The 27,678-nt window shown below is 42.9% G+C and overlaps 1 protein-coding gene across 14 annotated transcripts in view; it reads left to right on the forward strand.

Annotated features, from left to right (window-relative positions):
* The window catches only part of CSGALNACT1 (chondroitin sulfate N-acetylgalactosaminyltransferase 1), a 415,609-nt gene that overhangs the window by 381,816 nt on the left and 6,115 nt on the right, over window positions 1-27,678 (forward strand). For all 14 annotated transcript variants that reach the window (XM_063637633.1, XM_063637658.1, XM_055286415.2 and 11 more), the window contains 2 exons: window positions 17,597-17,775; window positions 19,357-19,451. In XM_063637633.1, coding sequence (XP_063493703.1) covers window positions 17,597-17,775; window positions 19,357-19,451 — 274 coding nt within the window. The remainder of the gene's footprint in view (window positions 1-17,596; window positions 17,776-19,356; window positions 19,452-27,678) is intronic.

The raw sequence follows: 27,678 nt of genomic DNA on the forward strand, positions 1-27,678 counted from the left end.
ATTCGCTTCATGCTAGAGACCAGGTTCGTTGGTGTTTAAAGTAATGCTATGTAAACTTTGGCAAAATTAACCTGAACTTCTTAAGTTGTGTATTTATATACCTATACCTGGTATATGTATATAGTTGTATTTGTATATACCTATACATATACCTGGTTGACTAGTTGCATAGGGAATAAAATAAATACTTTTTTGGTGTTGATACCCTCATTCTTTTAACCAGTGATATCTGTAGTGTTGATGTCACTGATGCTTTGGGCCATGTCCTGCCCTCTCTTACGGTGTTGCTGGTCAGGCTCTCCTAGGGATGCCCAGACCTCTGCAGCCAGCCTGCGTTGACTTCACACTACCATACCACACTCCACCTTCCAGATCAATCTTCCTACCTCCCTCACTGCCTTAGCCTGGTCCCCAGACGGGCTGTTGCTTCTAATCCTGTCTTTACGACTTACTGCTCCCTAGCCAAACTGGGAGCAGAATTTGATCTTTGTCTTCACTCCCATTATTCTCTTCTTTTGGGAGTTCCTTCCACCCTCCTTTTTGTTAATTCAAACCTCAGCCCGCCATCACTCCCCACCGAAGTTCCCACCTCTGGCGCTCTTTCTGACTCCCATTCCTTTCCTCTCTGAATTCCAACTATACTCACTTTCTGCACCTCTGAATCTGCCACTTGGTGCATGATTTGATGATTGACATTTCTTCCTGTTCTACTAACTTTGCAACTAGATTATAACCTGCTCAATAAGTAGTACGGTGTCTCATGACTCCTTAATTCCAGCACTTAGCACAACACCATACAGAGAAAATGTTCAAGGTTTCTTCATCAAGAGAAAAATAATACCAGGTATATAGTAAATTTGTGCACTTAGTAATGTATTTTGTTTATTTTTGAGACGAGGTCTTGCTCTGTCACCCAGACTAGAGTGCAGTGGTGTGATCATACCTCACTGCAGCCTCCAACTCCTGGGCTAACATGGTCTTCCCAACTTAGCCTCCTTAGTAGCTGGGACTACAAGCATGTGCCACCATGCCTGGCTAATTTACATATATATTTTTTGTAGAGCCAGTGTCTCCCTATGTTGCCCAGGCTGGTTTCAAATCCCTGGCCTTGAGCAATCCTCTTGCCTCATCCTCCCAAAGTTCTGGGATTATGGGTGTGATCCTCTATACCCAGCCTCCCATAGTAATCTACATATAAGCTTATACATGAAACTTTATTTAAACATTTTTAAATTATTTTTAAGCTGATAAAGCTTTTGTTCAGAGGTATCTTATTTCTGAATAATGTAGCTTGCATAAATTATAGTATTTAATATTCATTACCTGATGAGATAGACACTGTTTTGGGCCCTACTTACAGATAAAGAAACTGAGGCTTAACGAGGTCGTTGCTCAGGCTGTGATCCCTGCCAGATGGGAGAGCCAGAATCAGAGCCTCGTGTTAAGTTCTAGACTCACAGTGTTAGCATACCACCACATGTTCACTCTAATATGCTCGCTCCTAAAACCAATAGTTGTTAGTTGAAAGTAGTAAGATTTATAGTCACACTAAATGAAATTTATGTTATTTGGAAATCAGTATTGTGATTAAGCTGTTTTAAATCCAGCTAAATGCATGTACTTTAATATCTTTTTAAAAATCTTGTTTAGTGACCAGTATGCAATATTTTACACTCTCCCTCCCTAGTTTATTCTTAGTCAATTGAGCTTTACATTTCAGTTGATTGCTATAGATCAGTGTTCTGCAAACACCAGTTTGTGATTTATTAGAGGGTTGGGAAATCAATTTTGTGGCTTATGTCCAATTTTTAAAAAGTGGAGTGGAATAGGATAGAAAATATCAGAGTGAATCACAAGTCGTAAGGATAAATATTCTTTCATGAAAGTTTAATTTCAATTTGTGTGTGTGTGTGCCGCATCAGGATGTGTAATATATTCCTTTGTAAGGATCATGGTCAAAATGTTTAAAAGCTACTGACATAGACAGAAATACAAATAGGTTCTCAATATCTGATTCTTATTCTGTAGGTTTTTCCAAGCTTCAGTTAATCTCAGATGAGCTCAGTGGTTCTTCAATATAAACATGCTTTGGAATAACCTGTGGTGCTTTTAAAAATGCAGATTCCTGGGACCCAGGCCTAGAATTCCTCAATCAATGGGCCGGAGATGAAGCCTAGGAATCATCACTGAACTAGTTCCACATGTGATGCTGGTGTGGGTGGTTCATGGACCATACTGTAAGAAACTCTGCTTTAGATACTTGCTTGGAGCTATGTAATGGGAATTGTTTTTTTTGTTTGTTTGTTTTTTTTTGAGACAGAGTCTCACTTTTTCACCAGGCTGGAGTGCAGTGGCACAATCTCGGCTTACTGCAACCTCCGCCTCTTGTGTTCAAACAATTCTTCTGCCTCAGCCTCCCAAGTAGTTGGAACTATAGGCACACATCACCGCACCCAGCTAATTTTTGTATTTTTGGTAGAGATGGGGTTTCACCAAGTTGGCCAGGATGCTCTCAATCTCTTGACCTTGAAATCTTCCCACCTCGGCCTCCCAAAGTCTTGGGCTACAGGCGTGAGCCACTGTGCCCGGCCAAAAAATATTTTAATGTAACTGGTAGATTAATTGGCATTTACCACATTGTAAGTTGACATTTACTACATTGCAAGTTCATCTTTGCCCAGTAACAAGGACATGAAAGCCTCCTTCAGAGGAGTCATCTCTGAGATTAAGTTGCTAGAAATGAGATACTGCCCTGCCAGAGAGTGTATGTGATGCTAGGGGAGGGTTGTTGTCGTTATCAGGGACCTACCTTGCAATGTTTGTGTCAGCATTTCACACCTCTTTGAAATGATTTGACAGATACCCCTAGGAAGATTTTTTCTGGGGGAAATGGTTTGTTCCAGGTTGTTTGTTCATTTTCAGAAATTTGAGCGGCATTGTTGATTTGCTTTTATTTTTTTTTCTTAAACAAGGATTTTTAGATAAGCATCTCATTTGCTAAAATGAAATAAGCTGCACAGTAGATCCCTCCCAAGCAGATAATTAGTCTCAGACCCTGGGAAACAGGGGCAGGGAGTAGCATCTTGCAGATGAAAGCAGTATCTCAGGCCTCTGACCATCTCACCTGGTATTTGCCAGAGGCTGTGCTAAGTGTGGTTCTGCTTGGTGTGCCAACTCTTTTTGGAGATGTGCCTGCATTCTGAATTGTTTACTGGGGATTTGAATATGCCATATAAATTATGATACTGTAAAAATGTTAATTTCCTGAGTGTGATTATTATATTTTTCTAATGAACCAGGAGAATATCTTGTTTCTTGGGAGATACATGTCTTCAAGGGTGAGGTTGTCATGATGTCTGAAACTACCTCTCACATCTTTCAGAGAGAGAAAAAAAGCAAATATGCTAAAATGCTAACACTTAATGAATCTAGCCAAGGGTATGTAGGCACTTATACTATTCTTATAGCTTTTCTGAAGGTTTAGAATTTGTCCAAATAAAAATGTGGGGAAAATGTATTATGAAAAACAATTAAATGATATTAGTACATGCAGGGGAATAGAATGCACTGTTTAAAAGAAGAAGAGTCGGCTGGGCATGGTGGCTTATGCCTGTAATCCCAGCACTTTGGGAGGCTGAGGCAGGCGGATCACAAGGTCAGGAGATCGAGACCATCCAGGCTAACACGGTGAAACCCCGTCTCTACTAAAAATACAAAAAATTAGCCAGGCGTGGTGGCAAGCGTCTGTAGTCCCACCTACTCAGGAGGCTGAGGCAGGAGAATGGCGTGAACCCGGGAGGCGGAGCTTGCAGTGAGCAGAGATTGCACCACTGCACTCCAGCCTGGGCAACAGAGCGAGACTCTGTCTCAAAAAAAAAAAAAAAAAGAGTTAGAGCAGTGAAAATGGAGTAAAGGCCTCTGCAAGCACTCCTCTCCACAAAAGCAGTAAGAAAATTGGAAAAAAATAGAATCACTTTTCTCAGAACTCTAGAAATTAACCAAAGTTTGCAACAATCTCGAGAGCATTTATCCAAGAAACATGGATGAATTTTGGTGTGAAAGGGAGCTTTATGGAGGTTTAACTTGCCCTATTCCCATCCCCAACTCCAGCTCTCTGGTAAGCTGGAAATCCAACAGCCCACAAGCACAGTGATCACCACAGCCTGGCAGCCAATGGTGGAACAAAATGGGGTTGGAGATCCTTTAAAGCAGGGGTATCCAATCTTTTGGCTTCTCTGGGCTACATTGAAAGAAGAAGAATTGTGTTGGGCCACACATAAAATATACTGATACCTGAAGAGCTAAAAATGAAATCTCATAATGTTTAAAGAAAGTTTATGAAGTTGTGTTGGGCTGGATTCAAAGCTGTCCTGAGCCACATGGGTTGGACAAGCTTGCTTTAAAGCATCACAACCAGAGAGTTGTCACTATTTGAGCTATCTGGAGGTTCCTTGGAAGACACTACTCACAAGGTTGTCTTTATTTGACCTGACTCAGAGCTCTTCCAATGCAGAAAGTATTTTCTTCAGGGAGAACATTTGTCTAAAACAATTATAGGAAGCGTTTAACTTTGTGGCTGCCTGAGGCAGTGATTAAGATTTGGGGCAAACAATAGACTAATTAAAAAGCTTAAAAGGAAAATCTCGGAGATTAGATATTCATAGGGCCTTTGAAAAGCTCCAGCACATTCCTAAAAACCTAAGGACCATGTACCTCTCTAGGGCTATGCTCCTACTTAAAACCTAAGTATGTCCTAAGCTCCCACTTGTGGCTGACCTTCAGGCTCTGTGGAAGCAAGAAGTAAAGGATAAATAAGTCATTGATTGCCTGGCTGAGTGTTGAAGGTGTATCCCAATATGCAAACAGAATCCCTCAGCAAAATAAGAGAGACTTACTGGTTCCAGTCATTTAAGGAAATTGTTGTCCACTCATTAGCTGACCGTTAAGTGGTCACACAACAAAGAATTGTGACTTTACAGAATTAGTTCGGAAAAGTCACTAAACAAACAACAAAAAACCTGAGAGAAGGAGGAGATTCTAATTTCTAGGCTTGCCATAATACGTTTTTTTAAATGTTCAATTTTTAGCAAAAATTATGAGGCATGTGAAGAAACTAAGGCTCATGCACGAGAAAAAAAAAATCGGTCATTAGAACTTGTCCTTGAAGAAGCTTAGAAGTTTGACTTAATAGACAAAAATTTTTAATCAATTGTATTAAGTATGTTCGCAAAAGTAAAACAAAAAACATTTAAAGAACTGAAGTATATGAAAAACATGTTATACTAAATACAGAATATCAACAAGGAAGTAGAAACTATTTAAAAGAACCAAATAGAAATTGTAGTGTTGAAAACTACAATAACAAAAATGAAAAATTAATAAGGCAGAGGAGGCTTAACAGCAGGTTTGAAGACGCAGAAGAAATAATTGGCAAACTTCAAGATAAGCCAACTGCAATGACTCAGTCTCAGAAGAAACAGAAAAAAGAATGAAGAAAATGAACAAACCTGAGATTCATGGGATACCATCAAGCATACAAACATATGAATAATGGGAGTCAAGAAGGGGATAGAGAAGGGCACCTAAAAATATTTGAAGAAATAATGGGTAAAAATTTCTCAAATTTGATGGAAAACATTAATCAACATATCTAATAATCTTAAGTCCAAATAGAATAAATTCATAGAAATCCACATTAAATTTATAATCACATTTTTGAAATTCAAAGACAGAGAAAGAGAAGCAACTCATCCAGTACAGTGGATCCTTGATAAGATTAATAGCTGAATTCTCATCAGAAACAATGGAGGCCAGAAAGTGAGATAACATATTCAAAGTGAGAAAAAGACTTCAACTAATAATTTGATTATCAGCAAAACCATTCCTTACAAATGAAGGCAAAATTAGGACATTCCCAGATAAACAAATGAAGAGACTTCATCACTAGTAAACATGCCCTGTATGAAATACTAAGAGGAGTCCTTGGGGCGGACATGAAAGGACAAATCCACATGAAAAGACAAATCCACATGAAGGTGTAAATACTGCTAGTGAAGTAACTACATAGGCAAATATAAGATAGTATAAATGTATTTTTGTTGGTGACTCTTTTTTTGTGCTGATTTAAAAGACAGCTTCATACCAAAAAATTGTAAATCTGTGTTGAAGGGCACACAGTGCATAAAGATGTAATATTAATACAATAACAGCACAGGAATGGAGAGGGAACAGAGAAATAGAAAATCTGACTAGACTTACAACAAGCAAATGGATTAATTTAATTAAAAACAAAACAAAAAAAAAACTTTCCACAGAGAAAAGCCCAGGCTTTACTGCTGATTTCTACCATGTGTTTAAAGAATTAACACTAGTATGTCAAAAACTCTTCCAAAAAAATTGGAAGAGGAGAGAACACTTTCCACCTTATTCTTTGAAGCCAGCATTACCCTGATAACCTAACCAGACAAAGACAGAACAAGGAAAGAAAACTATAGATCAGTATCCCTGTGAATATAAATGCAAAACCCTCAACAAAACACTAGCAAACTGAATCCAACAACATAAGAAAAAAAGAATTACGTGCTATTACTAAGTGTGATTTTTTTTTTTCAGAAATGCAAGGTTGGCTCAATATACAAAAATCAATGAAATATGCCATATTAATAGACTCAAGGACAAACATCACATGACCATCTCAATATGCATAGGAAAAGCATTTGTTAAAAATCTAACATCCTTTTATGATAAAAATCCTCAAACTAGCACTAGAAGAGAACTTCTTTAACCTAATAAAGGACACATACAGAAAACCGTCTGTGAAAAATATCTTACTTAATGGTGAAATACTGAATGTTCTCCCCATAAGATCAAGAACAAGGCAAAGGTGTCTGCTTTCACTATTCAGTATTGTACTGGGTGTTCTAGCCAGGACAATTGGATAAGAAAAAGAAATAACAGTCATCTAGATTGGAAAGGAAAAAGTAAATGCTATTCACAGATGATATAATCTTCTATATAGAAAATTACAAGGAATCCACAGAACTGTTAGAGCTAATAACAAATTCAGTAAAGTTGTGAGGTATAAGATCAATATACAAAGGTTAATTGTATTTCTATATACGAGCAATAAGCAATCTGAAATTGAAATTAAGAAAATTTTCATAGTAATATAAAAAAGATGTAAAAACATAGAAATGAACGTAGTAAAAAAGTGCAAGAATTTCATGCTGAAAACTACAATACAACTTTGAAAGGAATTAAAGAAGGCCTAAATAAATGGAAAGACATCCCATGTTTATTAATATTCTTCAAATGACAGTACTCAGTCAATTGATCTATAGTTTCAGTACAATCGCTATTAAAATCCAAGATGACTTTTCTTGTAGAAATGGACAAGCTGATTCTAAAATTCACATGGAAATGCAAGGGCCCAAAATAGCTAGAACAATCTTAAGAGAACAGAATTGGAGGACTCATAGTTTCAATTTCAAAACTTACTACAAAATTGCAGTAGTTAAGACTTTGCTACGGGTATAAAAATATACATATAGATCAATGGATGGAAAGCAGAGTTCAGAAATAAACCTGTACATTTGTGGTCATTTGATTTTTAACAAGGGTGCCAGATCATCATATGGGGGAAAGAATCATCTTTTTAAGAATGGTTCTGGGATGACTCGATATTCATGTGCAGAGAATGAAAGTTGCTCTCTGTAGTTGATAGGTATACATCCACTGTATATACAAAACTTGAAGTCAAAATGGATCAAAGACTTAAATGTAAGAGCTATAATTATCAAAGTTTTAAGAGAAAACATAGCTGTAAGTCTTCATAGCCTTGGATTAGGCAGTGATTTCTTAGATGTGACTTTTAAACCCTATCAACTAGAGAATAGGCAGATAAATTGAACTTTATCAAAATTAAAAACTTTTGTGCTACCATAAAAGTGAAAAGACAGCTTATATAATGGGATAAAATATTTGCAAATCATAATCTGATAAGGGTCTATATTCAAAAACTAGAGAGAGAATTTAACAGTAAAAAGACAAATAACCCAATTTAAAAATGAACAAAAGACTTGGATGTACATTTCTCCAAAGATGATACACAAGTGGCCAATAAGCACAGGACAAGATGGTCAACTTCATTAGTCACTAGAAAACTGCAAATCAAACCTACAATGAAAACCACACCCACCAGGATGGCTGTAATCCACAAGTCAATCACAAGTGTCTCTGAGGAGGCAGAGAAATTGGAACTCTTGTCTATTGCTCTTGGGAATGAAAAATGGTGTAGCCACTGTGGAAAACAGTGTGGCAGTTCCTTACATGGTTAAACATAGTATTATTATCTGACTCAGCAGTTCTGGTCCCAAGTATATACCCAAAAGAACAGAAAGTAAGTATTGAAACAAATAACTGTACATGAATGTTCATAGCTGCATTATTCACAATATCCAAAAGGTAGAAACAACTCAAATATCTATCAGCTGATGAATGAAAAGCAGAATATGACATAACCATACAATAGAATATTATTCAGGCATAAGGAGAATGAAGTACTAATAAGTGCTACAATGGGATGAACCTCAAAAACATTGTGATCAATGAAAGTAGCCAGATGTAAAAGGTCAATAATGGCCAGGTGCAGTGGCTCACACCTGTTATCCCAGCCTTTTGGGAGGCTGAGGCAGGCAGATCACCTGAGGTCAGGAGTTTGAGACCAGCCTGGCCAACATGGTGAAACCCCATATCTACTAAAAATATAAAAATTAGCTGGGCGTGGTGGCTCACACCTGTAATCCCAGGTACTGGGGAGGCTGAGGTAGGAGAATCGCTTGAAACCAGGAGGTGGAGGTTGTGGTGAGCCAAGATTGTACCACTGTACTCCAGCCTGGGTGACAGAGTAGGACTCTGTCTCAAAAGAAAACAAGAAAAAAGTTTGATAATGTTTAATCCCATTTATAGGAAATATTCTTTATACATAAATTCATGAAGACAGAAAGTAGATTAACAGTTGCCAGGGGCTGGGGATATGAGGGGATTAGAAGTGACTGTTTCATGAGTGTAGGATTTCCTTTTGGGGTGATGAAAACATTTTGTAATTAGAAAGAGGTGACAGTTTACAACGTTGTGAATGTACTAAATGACATTGATTTATACACTTTCAAATTTTATGTTGTGTGAATTTTAACTCAGTAAAAAGTATACATATAAATACACAGCATGCACACGCACAGACACACACACACACACACACACACGCACACATCGTGTCTTATGTGAGAAGGGTGTTTTGTCCTAATCAATGTCTTAAACACCTTGTGTCCTCTGCAGAGCCAGCCATACTTTTCCTCTGTGGAAACAAATTGAATGTGCTGCTGTATAGTAGTTTATTTAAGACATAAAAGAAGCATCGTACTTAATGATGTAAAAGCGCAGTATCCACTATTTGCCAGTCCTTATGTAGGGCAGCTTACTCCAGGCTTTTTGAGGAAAGTCTCTGGTATGATTTGGCTATGTTCCCACCCAAGTCTCATCTTGAATTGTAGCTCCCATAATTCCCATGTGTTGTGGCAGGGACCTGGTGAGGGAGAATTTAATCATGGGGGCATTTTCCCCCACACTGTTCTCATGGTAGTGAGTAAGTCTCACGAGATCTGATGGTTTTACAAGGGGAAGCCTCTTTTGCTTGGTTCTTATTCTCTCTCACCTGCCGCCATGTAAGATGTGACTTTGCTCCTCTTCTGCCTTCTGCCATGATTTTGAGGCCTCCCCAGCCACATGGAAATGTGAGGCAATTAAACTTCTTTCCTCTAGAAATTACCCAGTCTTGGATATGTCTTTATTTGCAGTGTGAAAACAGACTAATACACACTCTGATGCTGCTGTACATTCGGGTATTGTGTGGGAAATGGAGGGATGCATGCCTCAGGGTGCAGGGCAAGACAGGAGCTGGGAATTATCCATCCAGACTTTACAGAGCAAGGAGAAATGGCACATGCAATGAGCTAAGTCTGAGGATGGAGGCCACCTGCAGGAGATCCAGAGGAGGAGGGAGGATTGTGTCCTCTTAAGGTAGCAACCTTGAGCCTCTGCCCAGGTTCTTTATGTGTCTTGTCCTACACCTACTATGAGACTGCTTTCCTCACCTGGGGCACAGGGAGATTCACTGATTAGGAAGGAGGCTTCCCTTCCTCACTTGTGCACAGTCACTCACACTTCCCTGTGGCAAAGGTGCATGAAGGCTTGGCATGGTGGGTGTTCAGGTTGCCACCCCCTAATTTTATTTTATTTTGTTTTTTGAAATGGAGTCTTGCTGTGTTGCCCAGGCTGGAGTGCAGTGGCGCGATCTTGGCTCACTAGAAGCTTCGCCCCCTGGGTTCACACCATTCTTCTGCCTCGGCCTCCTAAGTAGCTGGGACTACAGGTGCCCGCCACCACGCCCGGCTGGGTTTTAGTAGAGACAGGGTTTTACCATGTTAGCCAGGATGTTCTGGATCTCCTGACCTCGTGATCCGCCCGCCTCGGCCTCCCAAAGTGCTTGGATTACAGGCGTGAGCCACCGCACCCGGCCGCTACCCCCTAATTTTCTAAGGAAACTCCGTGCCGGAGGCCTCATGTCAGATGTTTGAATCTCACCGTTTTTCTGTGCATCGGCAAGTTTGTTTGGTACCTACTAAAGCTGGCTTTGATTTCTCAATTTAAAACACAAGCAAAGAAAACAAAATTATATGCATTCAGTGAGCAAGAAAAGACAATCTGAGGATGTAGCCGGGAAGATGGTGAATTCTAATCGGCTGATGCCTGCATTGTGACCATTGTGAGATTCAGAGACATTCATTTGCTCTTCTTAATGAACTGTGCCTCATGCTCACATGAACTTTTAGAACCAATGGAAAGGCAAAAATGAAGTTTCTGAAGAAACTTGCTAAAACAGGCTTAAAGAAGCTCAGAATCTAGGCAATTCTAAATAAATTATTTAAAGTGCCTCCTATGAAAAATTGGATGATAACATGTTCAGCTTTAAATTCTTCACTGTATCCCTATATCTTCAAGAATTAGAACTCATAAGTGATTTCAGTATTTAGAGCTGTGAGATTTAAAATCATGCATTGGATATAATACTAGTGTTCTATGTAAAGTTTTAAAGATTTTTTAAAATGAAAGGCTGTCGTGAGAAGCGTTACATTAAGAGACTATCCTTGCAGTTATGGGGAAAAGTCTATATTAGAGTAAATCATATTAGACAGGAAGATCTATCATTTTTAATCCAGTAATTCTGGGAAATGCAAGTCAGTTAGGGAAATTAAATCTCCCGTAGAAACAGTAGCTTTGTCAGGTCATTACAACCTCTATAAAAATGACTCTGTGTAACTTAGAGGAGTCTCCATGCATCAGATTTATTATATAAAAACAGGAATTGAGTGGGAAATGGCAGAGTTTTGTCAGTTGATAATACAATTCAAGAAAAGAAGAAGAAATAATTATGAGCAAATCATGTGATGTTAGTGGAACTGCACGTTCAGTTTCATAACAGGAAATTATGTAATATAAAATGTAGTGCCCCCATCCTACCATAATAAATGCACATTTCTTTGCCATTGCTTTAGGGCAACACTAAACATTATATTTCTTTGTATGAGTAACTTCAACAGTTTGAACCATATTGCAATGTATTTTTCTCATCTCTTTTCTGTTATTTACATGTTTTTCATCTTCTTAAAAGCTTGGGTTTGTGCCTGTCCTTCAGAATCCATTGGTCACAGCCTCTTTCTGATGTTGGAGGTGGGTGTATATACACAAGGGAGGGGTTTCTCTGGTGCCCATCTGAGTGGGCTGAGCTTTCTTTGGCAGGGAGGCATCTCCATGCAGCACCCTCCTCGGGACAGATCTGAAATGTGCCTGTGTTTTCCATTTGTTCCGCTCTTGATTCATCCAGTGGATATTGGTCACCCCGTGTGTGCCATTTACTGCACAGTGCTGGATAATCTCTGAAGGTAGAAAAAAAGTAATGCAATTGCTGTCCTTGAAGGGTGTGGAGTCTGCTAGAGCAACTCATACAGATCTGTGCAAGCAAAGGCCCTTGAAGGCGCCAGGACACAGAGGGACAGAGGCAGGACTGGATCAAATGTTGGGAGCCCAGAGTGCGCACTATGAGTTTATGGTGAGGCACACGAGGGGCAGTGATGCTTGACATGGGCCTTAAAGACTGAGTAACGTTCGCAGGAGTAGATGCAGAATGTACATTTGGGGAAGAGAATAGTGAGAAGATAGGAGGCCCCAGCCATGCCCACACCTTGGTGAGTTGTCTGTTATGTAAACCAAAAAGGGATTGAGGGAAGGTTCAGTCTATCCGAGTTTTATTTAGCCAAGGTTGAGGATGCGCCTAGGAAAGTCATAAACCACAGGAGCATCTGCAACCTCTGCTTTTTCCAAAGGGGGTTTTGTCCGCTTGGGTATTTAAAGGGGAAAGAACTAGGAGGAGGAGGAACAAAGGGATGGAGAGCAGGCAGTGAGGTAGATGATTCCACTCCTGTGAGGCTCTGATTAGCCTTAGTAATTCTCTGTTTTACATGTGAAAAGAGGGAACAAAGGAAAAAATCGATTCTGCATCGCCTCATGCTCAGTAAATCTACATTTTGCATCTGAAAAAATGAACACATGTAAAAGGAGGGAGTCACGAGAATGAGACTGTGACACGGGGTTGTGAAGTTACAGCTACTGTCAGTGAACAGCAGGAAAATGGTTTTGTTTGTTTGTTTGTGTTTTTGAGATGGACTGTGGCTCTGTTGCCCAAGTTAGAGTGCAGTGGCAGGATCTCTGCTCACAGCAACTGCCATTTCCCAGACTCAAGCGATTCTCCTGCCTTAGCCTCCCAAGTAGTGAGGATTACAGGCGTCCACCACCACGCCTGGCTAAATTTTGTATTTTTAATAGAAATAGGGTTTCACCATGTTGGTCACACCAGTCTCGAACTCCTGACCTCAAGTGATCTGCCCATCTCGGCCTCCCAAAGTGCTAGAATTACAAGCATGAGCCACTGCGCCTGGCCGGGAGAACAGTCTTGTTGACTCATTTCTCAAGCTTAATTCTCCTTTTGGCATGGTGAGTTTGGGGTCCTGAGATTCTGTTTTTCTTTCACAATCATAATCATCTACTCCTGGCTGGTCACTTTAGGGGGAAGCAGGAGAGAGGATAAAGCAGCATGCCTGCCTAGGAAACACTGTACTCTGCATTTGGGGGCTGTAGCCTCATGGCCATGGTGTGGACCTTCCCAAACCACACCATCAGGCTACGTTGGACACATCAGTGATTTGAGTTGAAATGTGTCATTGTGTTTGAATGGCTCTGCTGCCTTTTAATCCACTGTTGAGCAGGGGGCACTCTAGTCTAGTGATGGATTCCCTGCCCAGTGAACAGTGTTTCAAAATGAGGGTGTGGGGCACTGATAAGGGGCCTGACTAGTTGAAGAAGCCAATTCCTCCTCATCTTGTCATATCCTGTTCTGGAGCCCACATGGCAGGTACTGATAAGTTTCAGATGAGGAGGCTGCCCCGCTTCTAGGCCCAGGAGGTTTGGCAAAGACAGGAAGTTGTCTTGATTTTTTTCATGGTTTTTCCAGCTCAGTCCTCTTTCTTGGCAGAGGATGCTTGGTAATTATCAGAGGCTCTTCCTGATGGCAAGAGAGGAGATGGAGAGGTTCTTTCAGATCAGTGGTTTATTGGAAAAAAGCCTTGGGTTGAGGAATCAGGAAGGAAAATTGTACCATTATTCATCCTCAGACGGACCCCTAGCTGAGCATAATGACCTGGCAGCCACCCTGGGAAACACAGATGGAGGACAGAGTTAGCACTCTGGGCCTTCTCCAGTGTCTGTGACTACCTGATGGTGCTTCCCAAGCCAGCAGTGACTCTGTCCCCACCCTGCCTTCTGTGCACACTCATGTTCAGCTCTCTCATCAGGACCTGGTGAGTGGTCAGGTCTTCAGAGCAGCTCTAACATGGACCCATACTGCCAAGCCAGCAATGTTGCCTTCTGGCCATTGTTGATCAGGGTGGATGAAAGTCCCAGGCAAAGCTAGATCAGGGCAGAGTCCTGCATGGGGCAGGGAGAACAGGCAAGCAGAGGTGCCTGGTGCTGTGTGTGTGTGTGTGCCAGCCCCCGTGTGGTCCACATGGAAACAGTGCGTGGACAGAGCTGGGTACCATTTCCCAGGGCTTTCTGTGCAGCCTGTGGACACACAAAGTGAATTTGAAATGCATATTCAGATTGGGTAGTGCCATGGATATAACTTGCATTGTCTTATCCTTGTAGAAAATTGCATGAAGAGAAAGGAAGCAAATTGCCTTTTGCATTAGGCCATATAAAGTATTCCCCAGCATCCATTTGTCTGAATTTTCTTTCTCTAGAAGCAACACATCATGGAAGCATAGGGATTTACATTTTAAGGCTTAAAAAAAAAGTTCTTCCAAATTAAGGTCATGTCAAACACTAGGTACCTTGAGTTCTTACCACCCTTTTTCCCATGACTATGACACGAAGCCCATCCTGTACCCAATCCTCTGTTGCAGCAGAGGAGAGAACAGCATTTATTAGCAACAGCTCAAGCCAGGGGTAGGGGATTCCTGCACAGAATAAACTAGATTAATTTGTGCATTGGGTAAGCATGCACACCACCAAATTACCACTCTTCCCTCTAAATTTGTAGCACTAACTATCTCTACTGTTCCCTCGGCAATTAATCAATCACTCGTAGACTTGTCATTTCTTTCTTGCTGTTTCCTCAGTTTCTGACACTGTCTTGTATTCTTATTTAATTACTCAACATGATTTAACTTTTGTAAATATTTGGCCTATCTATACAAATGGACCGTAGGTTGTTCAAGGGGGAGATTCTTGATGTCGCAGCTCATTTAATGCAGCCTATTAAGAGCATATATTCTTCTTCCCTTGGCAAAAGTCACTTGCTGTTGTTCAGGTATTTTTTGTAGTTGAACTCTCCTATAGTAGATCCTGGAAACTCTCCTGGAGAAGGTACCTGAATTATGAGTCAGGTACAACCTGAGTGAGGAAGGACTTGCTCAAACATTGTGTTTGTGCTCTGAAAGTTAGAAGATATCCCTGTATAGTGGGGAGGAGGATGTCCTAAAAAATACAAACCTGGAAACAACGAAGAAAGAGAATGGTTACTGGCTACATATATTAAATACACAGAAAGTTAAAGCAAGATGGACTCCAGGATCAGATGCCTTTAGATGAACAGGTAAAAATCCAGGCATCTCCCATGGGTAAAACTTTCCTGGAAACTGACCAAACTGGGAAGGGAAAAATGGGTTGACCTGACTTACAGGAGTTGGGGCTGCAGACACCTCTAAGAGAGACATGAAGGTGCTCTCAGTGACCTCACACCATATGAATGTCTTTGGAGACAGGAGGATAGTGCTGTCCTTAACTAGTGCCATACCTAATGCTGAAAAGGCTTTGGAGCATAACTTCAACACAACACACAGAAAATGTGCAATGGGGGCACCCACCCAGAGAAAAGACTCAAGATAAAGTTCTGAAAGAGGGGGAGAATCCCTGCAAATGTAGAGTAGTGGTGCTGAAGTGAATGCAGTGTCATAGGAAAATAGAGTCTCGGCCAGGTGTGGTATCTCATGCCTGTAATCCTAGCACTTTGGGAGGCCGAGGCAGTAGTACGGCATGAAACCAAGAGTTGGGCAACAAAGTGAGACTCTGTCTCTATAAAAAATTTTTAAGAATTAGCTGGGCATGGTGGCATGCACTTGTAGTCCCAAATACTTGGGGCTTGGCTGAGAGAGGAGGATCGCTTGAGCCCAGGAGTTTGAGGCTGTAGTGAGCTATGATCATGCCACTGCACTCCAGCCTGGGTGACAGAGCAAGATCCTGTCTCTAAAAGAAAAAGTGTATTATATGCAAGGATATAGAATGTACATATGTAAAGTAAGTTTTTTCAACCAAAGAAAAATAGCATCTTAGTGTGTAAAGGGGAATTTGAGCTCTGTAACCACTGGATTTTGTACCTGGAAACAGAGACAAAAGGGGTAGAGTGACTTGCCTCAAATCCGTCAGAGGCACAGCTAGGTTTAGAGTCATTCATACATTCCCGCACTCATTCAAAAACATGTGTTGAACGCCTAGGGGGTCCCAGGCACAGTTTAGCCCTGGATCCAGGTTTCCAAAGTCCTAGACCAGTGCTCTACCCATCATGAGGCCTCCTAACCTGATCCAAATCTGAAAGGCAAGTTTGGCATCGTACTCTGACATGGGCTCACTGATCCCTAAGATAAAAAACCAAGCTCACTCCCGGATCCAAAAGAAGAAGATGAGTCAAGGAGGGAGTCACAGAACTAGTTTTACTGATTCGATTCCAGATACAAATACAACTTAGCATTTTAAAAGTTTATGACTCTATATTTGTGTTGGCCTTTACCCAAGATAGGTACTTGGAATGCAAACTTTACAAACTAGAAATGAATTTCTGTACCTTTTGGAAAGAAAGAGTAAAGAGAAGTTGGGGCATGGGACTAAGCCGGGTAGCTGGCAGGACAGGGAGTGTGAGAGGAGAGGAAGCCATTAGGAAAAGAAGGGTGTCATTGACAGGAAAAGGGATTTGCTAGGCTGAAAGAAGACTGAAGGTGGTTCTCTAGTATTATCTGTTAGAAGACAATACCTGTCCCGCTGGGCATGGAACGAATTCATGGAACGTTAGCTGAAGACAGGCCCCATTTCAGAATGTTCTGCTGTCCCTGGGAAAGAACAACGAATGCAGGAAACATCCTGGCTTCACTGCCTGGGGCCTGGGAATCCTTGCCCATGCTAATCACAGCAATAGCTGATACTTACAGAGTGCTGTATACTCTTGGCACTGTTTATCTCAGTAATAACCCTGTGGGATAGTGAAGGAAGGTGTTATTACACCTGTTTGGCAGATGAGTCAGCTGAGGTTCAGGAAGATTCATAGGCTGGCCTAGATCACAGAGCTATCTATGGGAGAGCCAGGCCTGAGACAGTCCTCTTCTTCTAACTGCAAGTTGGTCGTTTTTCCTGCCATGCTGTGCTGCTTTACCTGAGGATGGGGAAGGAATCCGGGTTTAAATCTCTTTGGGGGAAAGATTCACATTGAGAACATTTTGTCTGGCTCCTGGATTTGAATGCAGGTGAAAAGATGCTAAGTGGGGCCACTGCAATGTGATCTTATTTCCTTGGCTCAGCGGCCTCTTTCAGTTGGCTCAGGATGCACGAAGATTTTCCAGGGTTGTGTTTCTAGTCCTCCCTGGTTCAAGTTTTCTCCATCACAGAGAATAGTCATTAATGATGACAATACTATTTTCAATATGGGGAAACTGCCAGAGAAACAAGGAAGAAATTAGTGTTAAAACTCCACTAGATGTTCTTGGTACCTTTGATCCCAGTGAGTCTGGGCCATTCTCTAACTGTTTGGGGAGTCCAAGTGCCCTCAGTATTCAAAAGAAATGGGTCAAGACGTGCATGGGCCCTGATCACATATTTTCTCAGGGGATGCTGTCAACATATGGGCATGTGAGTGACAGTACCTTGTCTTGCCTTTCAGAGCTGCCAACTTCAGGAACTTTACCTTCATCCAGCTGAATGGAGAATTTTCTCGGGGAAAGGGACTTGATGTTGGAGCCCGCTTCTGGAAGGGAAGCAATGTCCTTCTCTTTTTCTGTGATGTGGATATCTACTTCACATCTGAATTCCTCAATACGTGTAGGCTGAATACACAGCCAGGTATGGATCCTCTCTCTGTCATGCTCAGGTGGCACCCATCCCTCTCGGGCCCATGCATCGTCCTCTTCATCGGTCAGTCACTCCGATGTCCTGCTTCTGAATCAGTCTGTTTCACTCCAATAGCAAAGAAAAGGAAAACCATCTGTATTAGTCTGTTCTCACTCGCTAATAAAGACACACCCAAGACTGGGTAATTTATAAAGGAAAGAGGTTTAATGGACACATAGTTCTGCATGGCTGGGGAGGCCTCACAATCATGGAAGAAGGTGAAGGAGGAGCAAAGGGAAGTCTATCATGGCAGCAGTCAAGAGAATGTGTGCAAGGGAACTCCCATGTATAAAACCATTAAATGTCTTGAGACTTATTTACTATCATGAGAACAGCATGGGAAAAACCTGTCCACATCATTCAATTCCCTCCCACCAGGTCCCTCCCCGGACATCTGGGGATTATGGAAGCTACAATTCAAGATGAGATTTGGGTGGGGACACAGCCAAACCATGTCACCATCTGGTTAGAGTTCTCCTTTGAGGCCACATCATGGGCCTGTCAGCCACCATAATTCTGGGACCCTTTCCCCAAGTTCATGTCCATAACCTCTCTTCCATCTGCAACTGGGAGATCAGCTTTCATGAACATTCCCAGGAGAAAGCGAGGTGGGAAGGATGTGGACCTGGAAAACTACCCAACCCTAAAGAGAAAGGAGTACCTGTGGGCAGTTACCTAGGGTAGAAGAGCTATTTGCCCAAAGAACCCGCAGTACTGAAATGACTTTCACAAACTCAACTCATAGGCAAGGCTGCTATTGAGCTGATGAACACTGGCACAGCCATGCCAGTTGCTAAAATACAGAAATTCTGTGTAAATTGATAAAGAGAAACCACCCCGGACACTCTAAGTCTAGTCCAACTGCCCAAAGTCACCCTGACCCAAAGTCAACCATTTAAGACGACCCCATGAGCCAGCAAGTAAAGGGTTAATGTTAGGTGGGGCAGGGGCACCAGGACACTCTTTCACACCCCCTCCCAAGGCGTGATGCCCAGTGCTTGGTCATGGACTGTCAGTATTTCAAATATCATTCCTGTGCTGGGAGATCAGAAATATTTGCAGATATGACTGTCTGGTCCGCTTGGTGCTGCACGGCTAAGACTCATTTTAGAGTTGAGTGAAGGGAAAAGGAAAAGTGGGTGCAGGTCGGGCGCGGTGGCTCATGCCTGTAATCCGAGTACTTTGGGAGGCCGAGGTGGGTGGATCATTTGAGACCAGGAGTTTGAGACCAGCCTGACCAACATGGTGAAACCCCATCTCTAATAAAAAAAATTAGCCAGGTGTGGTGGCGGGTGCCTGTAATCTCAGCTACTCAAGAGGCTGAGGCAGGAGAATCACTTGAACCCAGGGGGCAGAGATTGCAATGAGCCAAGATTGTGCCACTCTACTGCAGCCTGGGTGACAGTGAGACTGCCTCTCAAAAACAAAAAGTGGGTGCAAATATCTGGGGTGTTTCAGAGGGCCAGATGTCAAGGAACAAACCAACTACTTGGATCTGTCACTTTAAGTGAATGTTTGTTTTCTGGTTTGTAGGGAAGAAGGTATTTTATCCAGTTCTTTTCAGTCAGTACAATCCTGGCATAATATACGGCCACCATGATGCAGTCCCTCCCTTGGAACAGCAGCTGGTGAGTAATTACCCTGCAGATGCCTCTGTGTGGCTGTGTTTAGTGTCTGTCATTACCAGGGGCACCTGACCATGAGCAAAGGTGAGTGGAAATCTGTGCAGTGATTCCCTTAGTAGTTTTTACGTTTGGCAGATGTGCTGGCCTCTGCTCCCGGCACCTCGTTGATTAAAAGTGCTTGCAATATTTAAAGTGGAAAATAAATGGAAGCAGTACTTTACAGAAAGGTAATTTCACACCTTCATAGTTTCCATCAGTGGTTTTTGGAAACTAGTATTGTTGCATTATGGATGCAGTACAGTTTCTCTTGATTTTTGCAAAATCCTACAAGGTAACAAAGGTGAGATTAATGTTCCCATTTGACAAAAATCAGAAAGGGGTGGCTCACCCCAGAGAGGGCCAGAGCAATTGCCTGGACCTTGTCTTTGTGAATTTGAAGTGGAAACTCCCAGTGTGTTCCCAGTGCCCTTTCCATCGTGCCACCGTTCCCACACATCACAGTGTTTGGGTAGACATTAGCGTTAAAGGTGTCACTGGCAAGGTGGCTCTCAAGGGAGTATTGGAAGGACTTCTCTGCTAAGATCCTGGCTGCACAGGTGATGGATAGTGCACAGGCTGCACAGGTGATGGATGCACATAGCCCCCAAGGGTCCCTGTAGGCTGAGATGTCTCTGTTGTCACAGGCAGTTAGTCTACTTTGCAGAGAAGCAATGCAAGCAGCAGGAGGAAAGGCAAGCCAGAAGAGGATCTCTATGTCGTCTGGGCATGGCCCCCATGGATGGAATTTCTTGGTATTGTTGGCAGCATTGGCAGAGAGGGAAAAGGCCCTTCTCCCACCTCAAGTTGGGCTGTGATTTTTTCCTGCAGGGAGATGAGCCAGGTTTGTCTGAAGCTGTGTTCTGGCCCAGGCTGTATCTCATGGTGGCCTTCCCATCTGAGGGACATCTGTTCTTCCTTGCTGTGGGTAGCTCTGCCTCTTGCTAAGGCAAATCCATGCTTCTTCCCAGTGAGGACTCCTTAGGATGGAGGAAGGACATCTGCTGTGGGAATCTGAAGACACGATGGCACCAGGCCTCTGATGCTTCCATGCAATGGGAGAGTAAACTGATTTCCATCCAAAACGCATGTTCTGTGAGATTCTTTGAGGACTGTCTTTGTATGTAAGCTTCCAGAAATAGCAAAACCTGTTCTTTCCAGCCCCATCCTGTGCCTTTCATCTTCTCTCCCCGAGTTAACCTCTGGCAGCTGATATTACGATATTTTCCGGAAAGTTTCAACTTTGGGGCCGTCAGGTTGGACAATGTTCATGTCTTATATCCTAGCATGGCTTCATTTTGGGGTGCACCAGGTTTACTAATAATACAGTTCCCTTTTCCCCTAGTGGAATTGTAATACCACAGATACACTGTGTATCTGTTTTTGTAGTGTATCTATATCTGTGCTTTATACATAAAAACAGTAAGAGTTTTTCACGTCTTAAGAATCAGTTTTCAGCTGGGTTTGGTGGCTCATGTCTTTAATTACAGCGCTTTGGGAGGCCACGATGGGCGGATCACTTGAGGGCAGGAATTAGAGACCAGCCTGGCCAATGTGTCAAAACCCATCTCTACTAAAAAATAAAAAATTAGGCTGGACTGGTGGCACACACCTATAGTCCCAGCTACTAGGCAGGATGAAAATTGCTTGACCCTGGGAGGCAGAGGCTGTAGTGAGCCGAGATCGCACCACTGCACTCCATCCTGGGTTGATGGAGTGAGACCCTGTCTCAAAGAAAAAAAAAAAAAAGTGAGTTTTCATCTATAGTCATGTGTTATTTAACAATTGAGATATGTCATGTATCGTCAGGCAATTTCATCATTGTGCAAACATCATACAGCGCACTTATGCAAACCTATATAACATAGCCAACTACACACGTAGACTGTATGGTACAGGCTATTGCCCCTAGGTTACAAACCTGTACAGCATGTGACTGTCCTGAATACTACAGGCAATTGAAGCACAACGGTATTCAGTATCTAAACATAGAAAAGACACAGGAAAAATATGGTGTAAAAGATTTTACAAATGGTTCCCATGAATGGAGCTTGTAATACAGGACTAGAATTTGCTCTGGGTGAGTCAATGAGTGGACGATGAGTGAATGTGAAGCCCTGTGACATTACTGTCCACTACTGTGGACTTTCTAACCACTGTAGACTTAGGTGACACTAAACTTACTTTTTAAAAGTTTTCCTTGGCTGGGTGTGGTGGCTCACACCTGTAATCCCAGCACTTTGGGAGGCCGAAGCAGGTGAATCACGATGTCAGGAGTTTGAGACCAGCCTGGCCAACATGATGAAACCCCATCTCTACTAAAAATACAAAAATTAGCTGGGCATGGTGGCATGCGCCTGTAATCCCAACTACTCCACAGGCTGAGGCAGGAGAATCGCTTAAAGCCGGGAGGCAGAGGTTGCAGTGAGCCGAGATCGTGCCACTGCACTCCAGCCTGGGCAACGGAGCAAGACTCTGTCTCAGAAAAAAAAAAAAAAGTTTTCATTTCTTTAATAATAAGTTAACCTGTTCACCTTGCCTTCTGGATGATCAATATCTTATATGCAGCCTGTTGTTGATGGAAATGTCATTAGGCAGCACACAAGTTACACTTACAAGAAAATGTTTTTAAATCTTTCACATCAGATTTTTCCTGTAGCTTTTCTATGTTCAGATACACAAATACCATTGTGTTACAATTGCCTATGCTTACAGTTGCGTGGTTAAGCAGCATATATCACCCTCATTGACAGAGAAACTTCTTGTTCCCTTTCCTGGAGTTTTAAGCTTCTCATTGGATTGAAAGGGAAACAAGATAAAGGATGTATTTTCTTTCAGCCAATCAAAGTTAAAGTTCCTTTGGTTTTAAGTAATGTGTTGTTTTGCATTTGACATAGAGTGTGATTAATATTTCCACTTCAAACTCATAAAGACCTTATTTGCTTGCAAGGAATTGTTTTCGTTTTACAATCCAAAGGATTTTTCCTTTTATTATTCCTGCAGAGGAGGAGTTGCGAGGGAAATTAGAGGCACCGTGCAGTTAGGCAAGTTTCTCACATCCTCAGAATTAGTGGTGAAAGCAGAAACCACTCAGATTCCCTGTGTCCATTGCCAGAGGCTGTGAATTATCCTGCAGCCTCTGACATTTACTTCCAAATGCAATTTTGACCTTGCCTAGACCACAGAAGTCTGATATTTTAGAGTTCAGTATTTATGACTAGTTTGGTGAAACAGCAATTGCCTTTGAGATGAAGGACTCCCCCTTCCCAAAAGAAGGGTATGATTATGTTTTTTACCGGACAAACCAGTTCTTGAGCACTTGCTTCCTACGGAGGACTGGCCTAGGTGCCAGTGGAGAAGTCAGAAGAAATGAAACACTTTCACTTACTTGGCAGTAATTCGTGAGAGTGTTTCGTTCACTTTCTTCTTTTTATAGAGGTGGACTGGCTTGTTCAGGATTGCACAGCTAGCTAGTGGCAGAGCTCAGGGCAAAATTGGGATTTCCTTCTATCAGTGCAGAGGGAAGAGATTTGCTTAGGATCTAGATGAGAACTGATATATGAAGGAAAAGTCTTGACAAGAATTCCAAAGGAGAACATGAAACTATAGAAAGTAATAGAATGGAGATGGATTATTTAGGTGATGAGAAGGTGTAAAATTAAAAGTAATGGTTGGAGATGGATCAATTAAGTAATGACTTCCTACTGAGGGTACGTTCTGACTCAGTCTTGAAAGAGATGCTACCTGTATATATTAATTACTACATCCTTGATAGCCTTCTTGGAATACATCAGTATCAAAGATAAAGGGAGAACAGAGATCCAGAATGCTGCTCTAATGAAAGTTAGTTTTGCACACAAAAGACAATCTTTACTAGCAGCCTTTGAAATAGGATCACATTAGTCAATGTATGTTATTCCTTCTCGTGACTGTTGCCACTGTCATTTGATAGTGTTTTGTCTGCAAACAAAAGCAAGAAACCACATTTATGATTGTGTGTGTGTGTGTGTGTGTGTGTATGTGTGTACTTCGACTACTGTTTTTTCCCTGTGTGTATAGACCATTAGTAATTCATATTAAGTGAAACTATGGGATTTTATACTAATGTTTAAATTTTTTAGTTTAAACCATGAGATAAAACTTGCTGGTGCTTTAATGTAGAAACAGTTCACTGAGAAAGGAATGACTATAATTTAAACAAACATTAACTTTAGGCGTTTCACATTCCTGGTTCAAGCTTTGCCAGTTCCCGTTTAGGTCACTGCAGGAGCCTCCTACCACTTCTATCTTTAGCCTCCTTCCCTCCCCTAGACTCCAGTTTTTTGTTCACCCTCTGCCAGAGATAGGTTTCTAAATCACAGATTCATTCAGTTTTTTAAGAAATCTTTTTTGGCACAGAGCCAGAGATGTGCTGGTAAATATTTAACAACCTGCTCTCTGAAAAGGGGGTGCAGGAGAAAGACCTGATTTATAGCATTTGCCAATTTCCGTGGTGTAAATACTCCCACCATGGCCTATTTCAGGCTACCAGCATGACATCACTGAACACAGGGTTGGGAAGAGATTTGCGCAATCCTTGTGAGCTGGTGCAAGCTGGCTCCAGCACAGCACTGCAAGCCCCCAGTCCCTGTTGGGATTCGTTGTCCTCCACAGACCGACTCTCAAATGGATGCAGAGAAAATATCTGTAAACCCCAGAACCTGGCACGTGGTACCAGCTCCGCAGTCACCCAAGCCAGCCTTGTTGCCAGGTGAGCACACCTGCTCAGTCTCCCTGGCTTTCTCTGCTCCTCAAGGCCACCTCCTTACCATTTGTAACGCCCACGGCATCCAACGCACACATCTTAGTCTGCGATGCGGTCTTACCCATCAGTTAAATCTGATGATTTTTTGATACAGTTCAGGGTGCGCATAGCGTGCTGGCTTTTGTCCTTGCCCTCTCTCTGGTCACACCCCTAACCTCTCTACCTCCCTTCAGAAAGTATTTTACCATTCCAGTTCAGTTGAAACCTTTTTGTAAATTGCCAAACGAGCATGGCACATCCTATGCATCCTTGCATTCTGTTTTTATTTATTCAGGAAACATACATCTGCTGAATACCAAAATTAATGTGAACAGACGCCATTTATGGAGCCTTTCCAGAAGCCAGTCTGGTGCCCACATTATCTCACGTAATACTCAATAAGGGGAAGAGGTGCTATTACTCTCATTTCACAGATGAGGAACTGAGGGCCAGGTGCCCGCAGCGGCTAAGTGGCAGGGGTGGGAACTCGAGTGCCACACCATGTGACTGCACCTGGGCTGAGGATGCTGGGCAACAGGGGATACATCCTTTGTCCTCAGAGCACTTCATGGGGGCAATGAGGGCATTTAGTTGTAGATGATAGGTTCATGGAAATGGCAGAACCTGGATGACTCCTTGTCTAGCATGATTCCCTTGAAGACACAATGTGTTTTCTATGCAAACACCTAGAGAAGACTTACAGGAAATTGTGAATAAGTGCAAATACATCTGGGAGGAGATGGCCTTTGAGTGTGTTCTTAATTGAGTCTTCTAAAGCCGTGGCTCTAGGATACCTTATTTCTCAAGACGTGGAGCTGTCCCCAGAGTCTTAGAATTGTTCTGGGCTTGGCAACATTGGCTGAGTGGTCTTGGGCGAGTCATTGTGTCTTCATACCAAGAAGCCACAAGAAGAGGGCATGCAGCCCTCCTGGCACCCTGTGCAGCATGATCACTGAGCCCTCAGGGCCCACATGATAAGGAATGGACAGCCCGGGCAGGGGGCCCCCAGCCTGGACACAGACGTTCTCATAGCTCAGGGAGTCTGCTCCTCCCAGGCCAGAAACTGCTACGTAATTGACATGACCCGGTGCAAGATGAAAATGTGAGCCTCTGTTCAAAAAGTATTACAAATTTCATGACAGTGACAGCACGCCTTGGGACCTTCCATGTATGGGGGCCCTGTGCAGCTGCGTGAGTCACTTTGTAAGCCGGCCCTGCTCACGGGCGTTGCTGTGAATGCAAGGTAGAGCAGACACAGCCTCAGTGCTGGGGCGACTCTGATTGAGAGGAGGCGCTCTGCCTGAGTAGTTGCTGTTTATTTTATTTTAGGGTCCAGATTTCTTCATGGGCAAGTGGCCAAGTCGGCACCATTAAACCAGACAGGCACTGACCGCCGCCCCAGCTCACATGCAGCTGCAGGGCGGCTGCCTTCCCACATCTTTGGGGAGAGATGCTGATTTGTGCTTTGTGTTTTGGTCCTAACAGAAAATAATCATCCCTGTCACGTGAATTGTCCGCAGAGCTGTGGCTCTGGAAACTTCCTGTGAGAGAGCAGGGCTGACAGCTGTCCTTTTGTGGGATATTCCTGCCCTGCAGTGCTCTGCTGGGATCTCAGGTGGGGAGGGAGCGGGTGCTGCGGAGAGAGTTGAGAGGAGGCCAGCTATCAGAGGACATTTTAGAAAATGAGGAGAGCAGGCTGGGTGCGGTGGCTCATGCCTGTAATCCCAGCATTTTAGGAGGCTGAGGCAGGTGGATCACCTGAGGTTAGGAATTCAAGACCAGCTTGGCCAACATGGCAAGACCCCTTCTTTACTAAAAATATAAAAAATGTAGCTGGGCATGCTGGTGCGTGCCTGTAATCCCAGCTACTCGGGAGGCTGAGGCATGATAATTGCTTGAACCCAGGAGGCGGAGGTTGCAGTGAGCCGAGGTCACACCACTGCACTCCAGCCTGGGCAACAGGGCAAGACTCTGTCAAAAAAAAAAAAAAAAAAAAAGGAGGCGGGGGGAAGATAGCACTTGAAAACAGATCAGTGAAATCCAGAACAGGAGGAAGAGATGTTTTTCTTTTAAAGTCTCCTCTTTATCTTAGGGTTCCTTCCTCTGTTGCAGCAGACATCATTTGTGCATCACTTGTCAATGCTTGAAGAGAATGGTGGAGCTTCTCACACTTGCAGCAAAGTTTCTAAGAAGTCACGCACTGCACCTTAGACCCCAGGGAGGTGAAAACATTTTTGTCTCTTGGTCCAGAGCCACAGAATTCTGAGAGGTTCTCACCACTGCATTTCCCAGGCCTTTGCTGGGCCACTTGCTGGCAAGCATCTTGCAATGTGTCTGTTTCCACTGGCTTGGAACAATCTCTGCCCTAGGGACTGCTCTTGGTTCATTCATTGAGGAGGTATTTACTGAGTACCTGCTGTGTGCTGGACAGTGTTCTGGGTCCTGGAGAGGTAGCCATGAACAAGAACAAGCCGTGAACTTACATTCACCAGGGCTGGTGACTGAAGATAGTCAGCAAACAGAGAAGCAGATGCATCAACAGGATCATTTCAGAAGCCAGAATTGTTACAGAGAAAATAAACCAGGGATCCAGTGCAGGAAGTGGCATTCGGATGGCAGGTGCATAACGCGGGCCAGGAGGGTCAGGACGACCACTCTGAATAGTGACATTGGAGCACAGCTTAGTGGTGTGTGGGGAAACGGTGACCCAGGCAGGAGAGACTGCAAGTATCTGGCCTTGGAGACCTGTGAGCACGGAGAATCCAAGTGGGAGAAAATGGGCCTTATACAAGGCAGAAGGATAAGAAGAAATGAGATGGCTGACGATTAGGGAACCCTTGCAGGGCATCACGTGGGAACGTGATGTAATCGGATGCGTGCTTGAGGGCACACACTCCCGCCAGACTGCCACTAGCGCGTCCTTCCAGTTAGGGACCCAGCACAGCTGTGGGTGATGGAACCTCAGCTAAGGGAACTCCGTCTTGCCCTGAAATTACATGCTGTGGGCATGACCAAATGAGTCTCCACAAAGGGCTAAATTTCGACAAGTTCTTCAGATAGCGGCTTTTTGTGGCTTGCCAACTTCCATACTGACTTTAATAAATGTTTACACAGCTCACTCCCCACCTTATAAGCCATACTGCCTCCATCACGCTGTTCCCATGTGAGGGTCACCCTTCACCTTGTTCAACCTTGTAAGGCCCTACGTGAATGCAGCCCAGAGTCTCTGGATGCCTCCCTCTTGCCTTCGTTCCCAAGGCTTGGCCAGTTTTTTTCCTGTTTGGAGCGTTCCTTTTTAAATTCCATCTGAACCTCAGTGAAATATTTGAAGATTGGATATTGGCACTTCTCTTTGACTCCATTTTTACCCATAAGCTTAGGGAATTTGTCTGGGTTGCCAGCAGAAGGCGT

Source organism: Symphalangus syndactylus, chromosome 1 (assembly GCF_028878055.3).
Source record: "Symphalangus syndactylus isolate Jambi chromosome 1, NHGRI_mSymSyn1-v2.1_pri, whole genome shotgun sequence".
NCBI classification, from domain to species: domain Eukaryota; kingdom Metazoa; phylum Chordata; class Mammalia; order Primates; family Hylobatidae; genus Symphalangus; species Symphalangus syndactylus.